The sequence below is a fragment of the Lampetra fluviatilis genome, chromosome 71, assembly GCF_964198595.1.
Source record: "Lampetra fluviatilis chromosome 71, kcLamFluv1.1, whole genome shotgun sequence".
NCBI lineage: Eukaryota > Metazoa > Chordata > Hyperoartia > Petromyzontiformes > Petromyzontidae > Lampetra > Lampetra fluviatilis.
In genome coordinates, this window is record NC_136345.1 from 5,632,533 (window position 1) to 5,647,532 (window position 15,000).

At 54.5% G+C, this 15,000-nt stretch overlaps 1 protein-coding gene across 1 annotated transcript in view; it reads left to right on the forward strand.

Moving 5' to 3' along the window:
- The window catches only part of BCKDK (branched chain keto acid dehydrogenase kinase), a 53,221-nt gene that overhangs the window by 32,734 nt on the left and 5,487 nt on the right, over window positions 1-15,000 (forward strand). Inside the window, exons 5-7 of the mRNA XM_078883556.1 lie at window positions 6,180-6,299; window positions 11,689-11,787; window positions 12,246-12,448. Coding sequence (XP_078739682.1) covers window positions 6,180-6,299; window positions 11,689-11,787; window positions 12,246-12,448 — 422 coding nt within the window. The remainder of the gene's footprint in view (window positions 1-6,179; window positions 6,300-11,688; window positions 11,788-12,245; window positions 12,449-15,000) is intronic.

The window sequence follows — 15,000 nt, forward strand, 5'->3', positions numbered from 1 at the left end:
TGTGTACACTGTGTGTGTGTACACTGTGTGTGTGTGTGTACACTGTGTGTGTGTGACTGTGTGTGTGTGTGTGTACACTGTGTGTGTGTACACTGTGTGTGTGTACACTGTGTGTGTGTACACTGTGTGTGTGTGTGCACTGTGTGTGTGTGTGCACTGTGTGTGTGTGTACACTGTGTGTGTGACTGTGTGTGTGTGTGTACACTGTGTGTGTGTGCACTGTGTGTGTGTGTGTGACTGTGTGTGTGCACTGTGTGTGTGTGTACACTGTGTGTGTGTACACTCTGTGTGTGTGTGCACTGTGTGTGTGTGTGCACTGTGTGTGTGTGTGTACACTGTGTGTGTGTACACTGTGTGTGTGTGTGCACTGTGTGTGTGTGTGTGACTGTGTGTGTACACTGTGTGTGTGTACACTGTGTGTGACTGTGTGTGTGTGTGTGTGTACACTGTGTGTGTGTGTGCACTGTGTGTGTGTGTGCACTGTGTGTGTGTGTGTGTGTACACTGTGTGTGTGTGTACACTGTGTACACTGTGTGACTGTGTGTGTGTGTACACTGTGTGTGTGTGTACACTGTGTGTGTGTGCACTGTGTGTGTGACTGTGTGTGTGTGTGTGCACTGTGTGTGTGTGTGCACTGTGTGTGTACACTGTGTGTGTGTGTGTACACTGTGTGTGTGACTGTGTGTGTGTGTGCACTGTGTGTGTGTGTGCACTGTGTGTGTGTGTGTACACTGTGTGTGCACTGTGTGTGTGTGTACACTGTGTGTACACTGTGTGTGTGTGTGTGCACTGTGTGTGTGTGTACACTGTGTGTGTGTGTGTACACTGTGTGTGTGTACACTGTGTGTGTGTACACTGTGTGTGTGTGTGTGACTGTGTGTGTGTGTGTGTGACTGTGTGTGTGTGTGTGACTGTGTGTGTGTGTGTGACTGTGTGTGTGTGTGTGACTGTGTGTGTGTGTGTGACTGTGTGTGTGTGTGTGACTGTGTGTGTGTGTACACTGTGTGTGTGTGTGTACACTGTGTGTGTGACTGTGTGTGTGTGTGCACTGTGTGTGTGTGTGACTGTGTGTGTGTGTACACTGTGTGACTGTGTGTGTGTGTGTGTGCACTGTGTGTGTGTGTGTGACTGTGTGTGTGTGTGACTGTGTGTGTGACTGTGTGTGTGTACACTGTGTGTGTGTGTACACTGTGTGTGTGTGTCTCTCTGTGTGTGTGTGTACACTGTGTGTGTGTGTGTACACTGTGTGTGTACACTGTGTGTGTGTGTACACTGTGTGTGTGTGTACACTGTGTGTGTGTGTACTCTGTGTGTGTGTGTACACTGTGTGTGTACACTGTGTGTGTGTGTACACTGTGTGTGAGTGTACACTGTGTGTGTGTACACTGTGTGTGTGTGTACACTGTGTGTGTGTACACTGTGTGTGTCTCTCTCTGTGTGTGTGTGTACACTGTGTGTGTGTGTACACTGTGTGTGTGTGTACACTGTGTGTGTGTGTACACTGTGTGTGTACACTGTGTGTGTGTGTACACTGTGTGTGAGTGTACACTGTGTGTGTGTACACTGTGTGTGTGTGTACACTGTGTGTGTGTACACTGTGTGTGTCTCTCTCTGTGTGTGTGTGTACACTGTGTGTGTGTGTACACTGTGTGTCTCTGTGTGTACACTGTGTGTGTGTGTACACTGTGTGTGTGTACACTGTGTGTGTGTACACTGTGTGTGTGTACACTGTGTGTGTGTACACTGTGTGTGTGTGTACACTGTGTGTGTGTACACTGTGTGTGTGTGTGTGTACACTGTGTGTGTGTACACTGTGTGTGTGTGTACACTGTGTGTGTGTACACTGTGTGTGTGTACACTGTGTGTGTGTGTACACTGTGTGTGTGTGTACACTGTGTGTGTGTACACTGTGTGTGTGTGTACACTGTGTGTGTGTGTACACTGTGTGTGTGTACACTGTGTGTGTGTGTGTGTACACTGTGTGTGTGTACACTGTGTGTGTGTGTACACTGTGTGTGTGTACACTGTGTGTGTACACTGTGTGTGTGTGTACACTGTGTGTGACTGTGTGTGTGTACACTGTGTGTGTGTGTACACTGTGTGTGTGTGTACACTGTGTGTGTGTCTCTGTGTGTGTGTGTACACTGTCTGTGTGTACACTGTGTGTGTGTGTACACTGTGTGTGTGTACACTGTGTGTGTGTGTACACTGTGTGTGTGTGTACACTGTGTGTGTGTGTCTCTCTGTGTGTGTGTGTACACTGTGTGTGTGTGTGTGTACACTGTGTGTGTGTGTGTGTGTCTCTCTGTGTGTGTGTGTACACTGTGTGTGTGTACACTGTGTGTGTGTACACTGTGTGTGTGTGTGTACACTGTGTGTGTGTGTACACTGTGTGTGAGTGTACACTGTGTGTGAGTGTACACTGTGTGTGAGTGTACACTGTGTGTGTGTGTACACTGTGTGTGAGTGTACACTGTGTGTGTGTGTACACTGTGTGTGTGTGTACACTGTGTGTGTGTGTACGCTGTGTGTGTGTACACTGTGTGTGTGTGTACACTGTGTGTGTGTGTACACTGTGTCTGTGTGTGTACGCTGTGTGTGTGTACACTGTGTGTGTGTGTACACTGTGTGTGTGTGTACACTGTGTGTGTGTGTACACTGTGTCTGTGTGTGTACGCTGTGTGTGTGTACACTGTGTGTGTGTGTACACTGTGTCTGTGTGTGTACACTGTGTGTGTGTACACTGTGTGTGTGTACACTGTGTGTGTGTGACTGTGTGTGTGTGACTGTGTGTGTGTGTACACTGTGTGTGTGTGTACACTGTGTGTGTGTGTGACTGTGTGTGTGTCTCTCTCTGTGTGTGTGTACACTGTGTGTGTGTGTACACTGTGTGTGTGTGTCTCTCTCTGTGTGTGTGTACTCTGTGTGTGTGTACACTGTGTGTGTGTGTGTACACTGTGTGTGTGTGTGTACACTGTGTGTGTGTGTGTACACTGTGTGTGTGTGTACACTGTGTGTGTGTGTGTACACTGTGTGTGTGTGTACACTGTGTGTGTGTGTGTGTACACTGTGTGTGTACACTGTGTGTGTACACTGTGTGTGTGTGTACACTGTGTGTGTGTACACTGTGTGTGTGTGTGTGTACACTGTGTGTGTGTGTGTGTACACTGTGTGTGTGTACACTGTGTGTGTGTACACTGTGTGTGTGTACACTGTGTGTGTGACTGTGTGTGTGTGTACACTGTGTGTGTGTGTGACTGTGTGTGTGTGTGTACACTGTGTGTGTGTGTGACTGTGTGTGTGTGTACACTGTGTGTGTGTACACTGTGTGTGTGACTGTGTGTGTGTGTACACTGTGTGTGTGTGTACACTGTGTGTGTGTGTGTACACTGTGTGTGTGTGTGACTGTGTGTGTGTGTACACTGTGTGTGTGTGTACACTGTGTGTGTGTGTACACTGTGTGTGTGTGTCTCTCTGTGTGTACACTGTGTGTGTGTGTGTGTACACTGTGTGTGTACACTGTGTGTGTGTGTGTGTGTACACTGTGTGTGTGTGTACACTGTGTGTGTGTGTACACTGTGTGTGTGTGTGCACTGTGTGTGTACACTGTGTGTGCACTGTGTGTGTGTGTGACTGTGTGTGTGTGACTGTGTGTGTGTGTGTGTGACTGTGTGTGTGTGTGTGTGACTGTGTGTGTGTGTGTGACTGTGTGTGTGTGTGACTGTGTGTGTGTGTACACTGTGTGTGTGTGTACACTGTGTGTGCACTGTGTGTGCACTGTGTGTGTGTGTGTGTACTGTGTGTGTGTACACTGTGTGTGTGACTGTGTGTGTGTGTACACTGTGTGTGTGTACACTGTGTGTGTGTGCACTGTGTGTGTGTGACTGTGTGTGTGTGTACACTGTGTGTGTGTGTGTACACTGTGTGTGTGTGTGTGTGTACACTGTGTCTGTGTGTCTCTCTCTGTGTGCACTGTGTGTGTGTGTGACTGTGTGTGTGTGTGTACACTGTGTGTGTGTACACTGTGTGTGTGTACACTGTGTGTGTGTACACTGTGTGTGTGTGACTGTGTGTGTGTGTCTCTCTCTGTGTGTGTGTACACTGTGTCTGTGTGTCTCTCTGTGTGTGTGTACACTGTGTGTGTACACTGTGTGTGTGTGACTGTGTGTGTGTGTGCACTGTGTGTGTGTGTGTACACTGTGTGTGTGTACACTGTGTGTGTGTACACTGTGTGTGTGCACTGTGTGTGTGTACACTGTGTGTGTGTGTGTGACTGTGTGTGTGTGTGTGTACACTGTGTGTGTGTACACTGTGTGTGTGCACTGTGTGTGTGTGTGTACACTGTGTGTACACTGTGTGTGACTGTGTGTGTGTGACTGTGTGTGTGTGTACACTGTGTGTGTGTGTGTACACTGTGTGTGTGTACACTGTGTGTGTGTACACTGTGTGTGTGCACTGTGTGTGTGTGTGTGTACACTGTGTGTGTGTGTGACTGTGTGTGTGTGTGTGTGACTGTGTGTGTGTGTGACTGTGTGTTTGTGTACACTGTGTGTGTGTGTGACTGTGTGTGTGTGTGTACACTGTGTGTGTGTGTGTGACTGTGTGTGTGTACACTGTCTGTGTGTGTGTGTGTACACTGTGTGCGCACTGTGTGTGTGTACACTGTGTGTGTGTGTGACTGTGTGTGTGTGTGTGTACACTGTGTGTGTGTACACTGTGTGTGTGTACACTGTGTGTGTGTGTACACTGTGTGTGTGTGACTGTGTGTGTGTGTGTACACTGTGTGTGTGTACACTGTGTGTGTGTGTACACTGTGTGTGTGTGTGACTGTGTGTGTGTGTGTACACTGTGTGTGTGTACACTGTGTGTGTGTGTACACTGTGTGTGTGTGACTGTGTGTGTGTGTGTGTACACTGTGTGTGTGTACACTGTGTGTGTGTACACTGTGTGTGTGTGTGCACTGTGTGTGTGTGTGACTGTGTGTGTGTGTGTACACTGTGTGTGTGTGTACACTGTGTGTGTGTGTGCACTGTGTGTGTGTGTACACTGTGTGTGTGACTGTGTGTGTGTGTGTACACTGTGTGTGTGTGCACTGTGTGTGTGTGTGTGACTGTGTGTGTGCACTGTGTGTGTGTGTACACTGTGTGTGTGTACACTCTGTGTGTGTGTGCACTGTGTGTGTGTGTGCACTGTGTGTGTGTGTGTACACTGTGTGTGTGTACACTGTGTGTGTGTGTGCACTGTGTGTGTGTGTGTGACTGTGTGTGTACACTGTGTGTGTGTACACTGTGTGTGACTGTGTGTGTGTGTGTGTGTACACTGTGTGTGTGTGTGCACTGTGTGTGTGTGTGCACTGTGTGTGTGTGTGTGTGTACACTGTGTGTGTGTGTGTACACTGTGTACACTGTGTGACTGTGTGTGTGTGTACACTGTGTGTGTGTGTACACTGTGTGTGTGTGTGCACTGTGTGTGTGACTGTGTGTGTGTGTGTGCACTGTGTGTGTGTGTGCACTGTGTGTGTACACTGTGTGTGTGTGTGTACACTGTGTGTGTGACTGTGTGTGTGTGTGCACTGTGTGTGTGTGTGCACTGTGTGTGTGTGTGTACACTGTGTGTGCACTGTGTGTGTGTGTACACTGTGTGTACACTGTGTGTGTGTGTGTGTGCACTGTGTGTGTGTGTACACTGTGTGTGTGTGTGTACACTGTGTGTGTGTACACTGTGTGTGTGTACACTGTGTGTGTGTGTGTGACTGTGTGTGTGTGTGTGACTGTGTGTGTGTGTGTGACTGTGTGTGTGTGTGTGACTGTGTGTGTGTGACTGTGTGTGTGTGTGTGACTGTGTGTGTGTGTGTGACTGTGTGTGTGTGTGTGACTGTGTGTGTGTGTGTGTGACTGTGTGTGTGTGTACACTGTGTGTGTGTGTGTACACTGTGTGTGTGACTGTGTGTGTGTGTGCACTGTGTGTGTGTGTGACTGTGTGTGTGTGTACACTGTGTGACTGTGTGTGTGTGTGTGTGCACTGTGTGTGTGTGTGTGACTGTGTGTGTGTGTGACTGTGTGTGTGACTGTGTGTGTGTGCACTGTGTGTGTGTGTGTGACTGTGTGTGTGTGTGTGACTGTGTGTGTGTGTACACTGTGTGTGTGTGACTGTGTGTGTGACTGTGTGTGTGTGTGCAGGTGGTGGGAGTGGACGAGGAGCTGCGTTTCTGCCGTATCCTGCGCCAGCTGCTGGACGACCACAAGGACGTCGTCACGCAGCTCGCCGAGGGCTTCCGCGAGTGCCGCAAGCACATACGCGTGAGTCGCACGCGCGCAACAGGTCGCGCGCAATCTGTTGCGCGCAACAGGTCGCGCGCAATCTGTTGCGCGCAACAGGTCGCGCGCGACCGGTCGCGCGCAATCTATTGCGTGCAATCTGTTGCGCGCAATCTGTCGCGCGCAACCGGTCGCGCGCAATCTGTCGCGCGCAATCTGTTGCGCGCAATCTATTGCGTGCAATCTATTGCGTGCAATCTGTTGCGCGCAACCGGTCGCGCGCAATCTGTCGCGCGCAATCTATTGCGTGCAATCTGTTGCGCGCAATCTGTCGCGCGCAACCGGTCGCGCGCAATCTGTCGCGCGCAATCTGTCGCGCGCAATCTGTTGCGCGCAATCTATTGCGTGCAATCTGTTGCGCGCAACCGGTCGCGCGCAATCTGTCGCGCGCAATCTGTTGCGCGCAATCTATTGCGCGCAATCTGTTGCGCGCAACCGGTCGCGCGCAATCTGTTGCGCGCAACCGGTTGCGCGCAATCTGTCGCGCGCAATCTATTGCGTGCAATCTGTTGCGCGCAACCGGTCGCGCGCAATCTGTTGCGTGCAATCTGTTGCGCGCAATCTGTTGCGCGCAACAGGTCGCGCGCAACCGGTCGCGCGCAATCTGTTGCGCACAACCGGTCGCGCGCAATCTGTTGCGCGCAACCGGTCGCGCGCAATCTGTCGCGCGCAATCTATTGCGTGCAATCTGTTGCGCGCAACCGGTCGCGCGCAATCTGTCGCGCGCAATCTATTGCGTGCAATCTGTTGCGCGCAACCGGTCGCGCGCAATCTGTTGCGTGCAATCTGTTGCGCGCAATCTGTCGCGCGCAACCGGTCGCGCGCAATCTGTTGCGCGCAATCTGTTGCGCGCAATCTATTGCGTGCAATCTGTTGCGCGCAACCGGTCGCGCGCAATCTGTTGCGCACAACCGGTCGCGCGCAATCTGTCGCGCGCAATCTATTGCGTGCAATCTGTTGCGCGCAACCGGTCGCGCGCAATCTGTTGCGTGCAATCTATTGCGTGCAATCTGTTGCGCGCAACCGGTCGCGCGCAATCTGTCGCGTGCAATCTATTGCGTGCAATCTGTTGCGCGCAACCGGTCGCGCGCAATCTGTTGCGCGCAACCGGTCGCGCGCAATCTGTTGCGCGCAACCGGTCGCGCGCAATCTGTCGCGCGCAATCTATTGCGTGCAATCTGTTGCGCGCAATCTGTCGCGTGCAATCTATTGCGTGCAATCTGTTGCGCGCAACCGGTCGCGCGCAATCTGTTGCGCGCAACCGGTCGCGCGCAATCTGTTGCGTGCAATCTGTTGCGCGCAACCGGTCGCGCGCAATCTGTTGCGTGCGACCGGTCGCGCGCAATCTGTTGCGTGCAACCGATTGCACGCAATGCCGATTGCACGCAATGCCGATTGCACAGTTGTGAGGGTAATGGTAGTGAGCGTGGTGGTGAGTGTTGTGGTGGTGGTGAGTGGTGGTGAGTGGTGGTGGTGAGCGTGGTGGTGGTGGTGAGCGTGGTGAGTGAGTGGGTGAGTGAGTGGTGAGTGAGTGGGTGAGTGAGTGGTGAGTGAGTGGGTGAGTGAGTGGTGAGTGAGTGAGTGGGTGAGTGAGTGGGTGAGTGAGTGGTGAGTGAGTGGGTGAGTGAGTGGTGAGTGAGTGGGTGAGTGAGTGGTGAGTTAGTGGTGAGTGAGTGGTGAGTGAGTGGGTGAGTGAGTGGTGAGTGAGTGGGTGAGTGAGTGGTGAGTGAGTGGGTGAGTGAGTGGTGAGTGAGTGGGTGAGTGAGTGGTGAGTGAGTGGGTGAGTGAGTGAGTGGTGAGTGAGTGGTGAGTGAGTGGGTGAGTGAGTGGTGAGTGAGTGGGTGAGTGAGTGGTGAGTGAGTGGGTGAGTGAGTGGTGAGTGAGTGGGTGAGTGAGTGGTGAGTGAGTGGTGAGTGAGTGGTGAGTGAGTGGGTGAGTGAGTGGTGAGTGAGTGGTGAGTAGCGGTGAGTGAGTGGTGAGTGAGTGGTGAGTAGCGGTGGTGAGTGAGTGGTGAGTGAGTGGTGAGTGAGTGGTGAGTGAGTGGGTGAGTGAGTGGTGAGTGGTGAGTGAGTGGTGAGTGAGTGGGTGAGTGAGTGGTGAGTGAGTGGTGAGTGAGTGGTGAGTGAGTGGTGAGTGAGTGGTGAGTAGCGGTGGTGAGTGAGTGATGAGTGAGTGGTGAGTGAGTGGTGAGTAGCGGTGGTGAGTGAGTGGTGAGTGAGTGGTGAGTAGCTGGTGGTGAGTGAGTGGTGAGTGAGTGGTGAGTGAGTGGTGAGTGAGTTAGTGAGTGGTGAGTGGTGGTGAGTGAGTGGTGAGTGAGTGGTGAGTAGCGGTGAGTGAGTGGTGAGTGAGTGAGTGGGTGAGTGAGTGGGTGAGTGGTGAGTGAGTGGGTGAGTGAGTGGTGAGTAGCGGTGGTGAGTGAGTGGTGAGTGAGTGGTGAGTGAGTGGGTGAGTGAGTGGGTGAGTGAGTGGGTGAGTGAGTGGTGAGTGAGTGGGTGAGTGAGTGGTGAGTGAGTGGGTGAGTGAGTGGTGAGTGAGTGGGTGAGTGGGTGGGTGAGTGGTGAGTGAGTGGTGAGTGAGTGGTGAGTGAGTGGTGAGTGAGTGGTGAGTGAGTGGGTGAGTGAGGGAGTGGGTGAGTGAGTGGGTGAGTGAGTGGGTGAGTGAGTGGGTGAGTGAGTGGTGAGTGAGTGGGTGAGTGAGTGGGTGAGTGAGTGGGTGAGTGAGTGGTGAGTGAGTGGGTGAGTGAGTGGTGAGTAGCGGTGAGTGAGTGGTGAGTGAGTGGTGAGTGAGTGAGTGAGTGGTGAGTGGTGAGTGAGTGAGTGAGTGAGTGGGTGAATGAGTGGGTGAGTGAGTGGTGAGTGAGTGGGTGAGTGGGTGGGTGAGTGAGTGAGTGGTGAGTGAGTGGTGAGTGAGTGGTGAGTGAGTGGGTGAGTGAGTGAGTGGTGAGTGAGGGAGTGGGTGAGTGAGTGGGTGAGTGAGTGGGTGAGTGAGTGGTGAGTGAGTGAGTGGTGAGTGAGTGGGTGAGTGAGTGGTGAGTGAGTGGGTGAGTGAGTGGGTGAGTGAGTGGGTGAGTGAGTGGGTGAGTGAGTGAGTGGTGAGTGAGTGGGTGAGTGAGTGGTGAGTGAGTGAGTGAGTGGGTGAGTGAGTGGTGAGTGAGTGGGTGAGTGAGTGGGTGAGTGAGTGGGTGAGTGAGTGGTGAGTGAGTGGGTGAGTGAGTGGGTGAGTGAGTGGGTGAGTAAGTGGGTGAGTGAGTGGGTGAGTGAGTGGTGAGTGAGTGGTGAGTGAGTGAGTGAGTGGTGAGTGAGTGAGTGGGTGAGTGAGTGGGTGAGTGAGTGGTGAGTGAGTGGGTGAGTGGGTGGGTGAGTGAGTGAGTGAGTGGTGAGTGAGTGGTGAGTGAGTGGTGAGTGAGTGGGTGAGTGAGTGAGTGGTGAGTGAGGGAGTGGGTGAGTGAGTGGGTGAGTGAGTGGGTGAGTGAGTGGGTGAGTGAGTGGTGAGTGAGTGAGTGGTGAGTGAGTGGTGAGTGAGTGGTGAGTAGCAGTGAGTGAGTGAGTGGTGAGTGAGTGGGTGAGTGAGTGAGTGAGTGGTGAGTGAGTGAATGGTGAGTGAGTGGGTGAGTGAGTGAGTGAGTGGTGAGTGAGTGGTGAGTGAGTGGTGAGTGAGTGGGTGAGTGAGGGAGTGGGTGAGTGAGTGGGTGAGTGAGTGGGTGAGTGAGTGGGTGAGTGAGTGGTGAGTGAGTGGGTGAGTGAGTGGGTGAGTGAGTGGGTGAGTGAGTGGTGAGTGAGTGGGTGAGTGAGTGGTGAGTAGCGGTGAGTGAGTGGTGAGTGAGTGGTGAGTGAGTGAGTGAGTGGTGAGTGGTGAGTGAGTGAGTGAGTGGGTGAATGAGTGGGTGAGTGAGTGGTGAGTGAGTGGGTGAGTGGGTGGGTGAGTGAGTGAGTGGTGAGTGAGTGGTGAGTGAGTGGTGAGTGAGTGGGTGAGTGAGTGAGTGGTGAGTGAGGGAGTGGGTGAGTGAGTGGGTGAGTGAGTGGGTGAGTGAGTGGTGAGTGAGTGAGTGGTGAGTGAGTTGGTGAGTGAGTGGTGAGTGAGTCGGTGAGTGAGTGGGTGAGTGAGTGGGTGAGTGAGTGGGTGTGTGAGTGAGTGGTGAGTGAGTGGGTGAGTGAGTGGTGAGTGAGTGAGTGAGTGGGTGAGTGAGTGGTGAGTGAGTGGGTGAGTGAGTGGGTGAGTGAGTGGGTGAGTGAGTGGTGAGTGAGTGGGTGAGTGAGTGGGTGAGTGAGTGGGTGAGTGAGTGGGTGAGTGAGTGGTGAGTGAGTGGGTGAGTGAGTGGTGAGTGAGTGGTGAGTGAGTGAGTGAGTGGTGAGTGGTGAGTGAGTGAGTGGGTGAGTGAGTGGGTGAGTGAGTGGTGAGTGAGTGGGTGAGTGGGTGGGTGAGTGAGTGAGTGAGTGGTGAGTGAGTGGTGAGTGAGTGGTGAGTGAGTGAGTGAGTGGTGAGTGAGGGAGTGGGTGAGTGAGTGGGTGAGTGAGTGGGTGAGTGAGTGGGTGAGTGAGTGGTGAGTGAGTGAGTGGTGAGTGAGTGGTGAGTGAGTGGTGAGTAGCAGTGAGTGAGTGAGGAGTGAGTGAGTGAGTGAGTGGTGAGTGAGTGAGTGGGTGAGTGAGTGAGTGGTGAGTGAGTGGTGAGTAGCAGTGAGTGAGTTTTGAGCGAGTGGGTGAGTGAGTGGTGAGTAGTGGTGAGTGAGTGGGTGGTGAGTGAGTGGTGAGTAGCGGTGAGTGAGTGGGTGAGTGAGTGGTGAGTGAGTGAGTGAGTAGCGGTGAGTGAGTGGTGAGTGGTGAGTGAGTGGTGAGTGAGTGGTGAGTAGCGGTGAGTGGTGAGTGAGTGAGTGGGTGAGTGAGTGGGTGAGTGAGTGGTGAGTGAGTGGGTGAGTGGGTGGGTGAGTGAGTGAGTGGTGAGTGAGTGGTGAGTGAGTGGGTGGTGAGTGAGTGGTGAGTGGTGAGTGAGTGGGTGGTGGGTGAGTGGGTGAGTGGATGAGTGAGTGGGTGAGTGAGTGGGTGAGTGAGTGGGTGAGTGAGTGGTGAGTGAGTGGTGAGTGAGTGGGTGAGTGAGTGGATGAGTGAGTGGTGAGTGAGTGGGTGAGTGAGTGGTGAGTGAGTGGTGAGTGAGTGGGTGAGTGAGTGGTGAGTGAGTGGTGAGTGAGTGGGTGGGTGAGTGAGTGGATGAGTGAGTGGTGAGTGAGTGGTGAGTGGTGAGTGAGTGGGTGAGTGAGTGGGTGAGTGAGTGGGTGGGTGAGTGAGTGGATGAGTGAGTGGTGAGTGGTGAGTGAGTGGTGAGTGAGTGGTGAGTGAGTGAGTGGGTGAGTGAGTGGTGAGCGTGTTGCCGTTCTCAGGACGAGTCTCTGGTGAGGACGTTTCTCGACAAGACGCTCACCTCCCGGCTCGGCATGCGCATGCTTGCTGCTCACCACATCGCCCTGCACGAAGACAAGGTGCTCACCACTCACTCACTCACTCACCACTCACTCACCACTCACTCACCACTCACTCACCACTCCTCACCACTCACTCACTCACCACTCACCCACCCACTCACTCACTCACTGACTACTCACTCACTCACTCACCCACTCACTCACTCACTGACCACTCACTCACTCACCACTCACCCACTCACACTCACCACTCCTCACCACCCACTCACTCAACACTCACTACTCACTCATTCATCCACTCACTCACTGACCACTCACTCACCACTCACTCACCCACTCACTCACCCACTCACTCACACTCACCACTCACTCACTCACTCACCCACTCACCCACCCACCCACTCACTCACTACACACCACACACTCACCACTCACTCACTCACCACATACACCACTCATCATAGACACACACCACTCACCCACTCACTCACTCACCCCCTCTCCCCTCTCCCCAGCCCCACTTCGTAGGCATCATCTGCACTCAGCTCTCCCCGCGACGCTCCATCGAGCGTTGGGTCGACTTCTCCCGCCGCCTGTGCGAGCACAAGTATGGCGCCGCTCCGCTGGTCCGCATCAACGGACACGTGGCGGTGAGGTTCCCCTACCTGGCCACGCCGCTAGACTACATCCTGCCTGAGCTGCTCAAGAACGCCATGCGGTGAGTGGGTGGGTGGGTGAGTGAGTGAGTGAGTGGGTGGGTGGGTGGGTGAGTGAGTGGGTGGGTGGGTGGGTTGAGTGGGTGAGTGAGTGAGTGAGTGGGTGGGTGGGTGGGTGAGTGGGTGAGTGAGTTGGTGGGTGGGTGAGTGGGTGAGTGAGTTGGTGGGTGGGTGAGTGGTTGGGTGAGTGGGTGAGTGAGTGGGTGAGTGGGTGGGTGAGTGGGTGAGTGAGTGGGTGGGTGGGTGGGTGGGTGGGTGAGTGAGTGGGTGGGTGGGTGGGTGGGTGGGTGAGTGAGTGAGTGAGTGAGTGAGTGGGTGGGTGGGTGGGTGAGTGAGTGAGTGAGTGGGTGGGTGGGTGGGTGGGTGGGTGGGTGGGTGGGTGGGTGAGTGAGTGAGTGAGTGGGTGGGTGGGTCAGTGGGTGGGTCAGTGGGTGGGTCAGTGGGTGAGTGAGTGAGTGGGTGGGTGGGTGAGTAAGTGAGTGGGTGGGTGGGTGGGTGGGTGGGTGGGTGAGTGGGTGGGTGGGTGGGTGGGTGGGTGAGTGGGTAGGTGGGTGGGTGAGTGGGTGGGTGGGTGGGTGGGTGAGTGAGTGAGTGGGTGGGTGGGTGGGTGAGTGAGTGAGTGAGTGGGTCAGTGGGTGAGTGGGTGAGTGGGTGGGTGGGTGAGTGAGTGAGTGGGTGGGTGAGTGAGTGGGTGGGTGGGTGGGTGGGCGAGTGGGTGGGTGGGCGGGTGGGTGAGTGGGTGGGTGAGTGGGTGAGTGGGTGGGTGAGTGGGTGAGTGGGTGAGTGAGTGGGTGGGTGGGTGGGTGAGTGAGTGAGTGAGTGAGTGGGTCAGTGGGTGGGTCAGTGGGTGAGTGGGTGAGTGGGTGGGTGGGTGAGTGAGTGAGTGGGTGGGTGGGTGAGTAAGTGAGTGGGTGGGTGGGTGGGTGGGTGGGTGAGTGGGTGGGTGGGTGGGTGAGTGAGTGAGTGAGTGGGTGAGTGAGTTGGTGGGTGGGTGGGTGAGTGGTTGGGTGAGTGGGTGAGGGAGTGGGTGAGTGAGTGGGTGGGTGGGTGGGTGAGTGAGTGAGTGAGTGAGTGGGTGGGTGGGTGGGTGGGTGAGTGGGTGGGTGAGTGAGTGAGTGGGTGGGTGGGTGGGTGGGTGGGTGGGTGGGTGAGTGAGTGGGTGAGTGAGTGGGTGAGTGGGTGGGTGAGTGAGTGGGTGAGTGAGTGGGTGGGTGAGTAGGTGGGTGGGTGGGTGGGTGAGTGGGTGAGTGAGTGGGTGAGTGAGTTGGTGGGTGGGTGGGTGAGTGAGTGAGTGAGTGAGTGAGTGAGTGAGTGGGTGGGTGGGTGGGTGAGTGGGTGGGTGGGTGAGTGAGTGGGTGGGTGGGTGGGTGGGTGGGTGGGTGGGTGGGTGGATGTGAGTGGGTGAGTGAGTGGGTGAGTGAGTGGGTGAGTGAGTGGGTGGGTGAGTGGGTGGGCGGGTGGGTGGGTGAGTGGGTGAGTGAGTGAGTGATTGGGTGGGTGAGTGAGTGGGTGAGTGGGTGGGTGGGTGGGTGGGTGGGTGGGTGGGTGGGTGAGTGAGTGGGTGGGTGAGTGGGTGGCTGGGTGGGTGAGTGAGTGGGTGAGTGAGTGGGTGAGTGGGTGGGTGAGTGAGTGGGTGAGTGAGTGAGTGGGTGGGTGAGTGGGTGGGTGGGTGGGTGGGTGAGTGGGTGAGTGAGTGAGTGATTGGGTGAGTGGGTGAGTGGGTGGGTGAGTGGGTGAGTGAGTGAGTGGGTGAGTGGGTGGGTGAGTGGGTGAGTGGGTGAGTGAGTGAGTGGGTGAGTGGGTGGGTGAGTGGGTGAGTGAGTGAGTGAGTGGGTGGGTGAGTGGGTGAGTGGGTGAGTGGGTGAGTGAGTGAGTGGGTGAGTGGGTGGGTGAGTGGGTGAGTGGGTGGGTGAGTGGGTGAGTGGGTGAGTGGGTGAGTGGGTGGGTGAGTGGGTGAGTGGGGTGAGTGGGTGAGTGAGTGAGTGAGTGGGTGAGTGAGTGGGTGGGTGAGTGAGTGAATGAGTGAGTGAGTGACTGAGTGAGTGACTGAGTGAGTGATTGACTGAGTGACTGAGTGAGTGAGTGACTGAGTGACTGAGTGAGTGACTGAGTGACTGAGTGAGTGACTGAGTGACTGAGTGAGTGACTGAGTGACTGAGTGAGTGACTGAGTGACTGACTGAGTGACTGAGTGAGTGACTGAGTGACTGAGTGACTGAGTGAGTGACTGAGTGACTGAGTGAGTGACTGACTGACTGAGTGAGTGACTGAGTGAGTGACTGAGTGACTGACTGAGTGACTGAGTGAGTGACTGAGTGACTGAGTGACTGAGTGAGTGACTGAGTGACTGAGTGAGTGACTGAGTGACTGAGTGAGTGACTGACTGACTGAGTGAGTGACTGAGTGAGTGACTGAGTGACTGAGTGACTGAGTGAGTGACTGAGTGACTGAGTGAGTGACTGAGTGACTGAGTGAGTGACTGACTGACTGAGTGAGTGACTGAGTGAGTGACTGACTGACTGAGTGAGTGACTGAGTGAGTGACTGAGTGAGTGA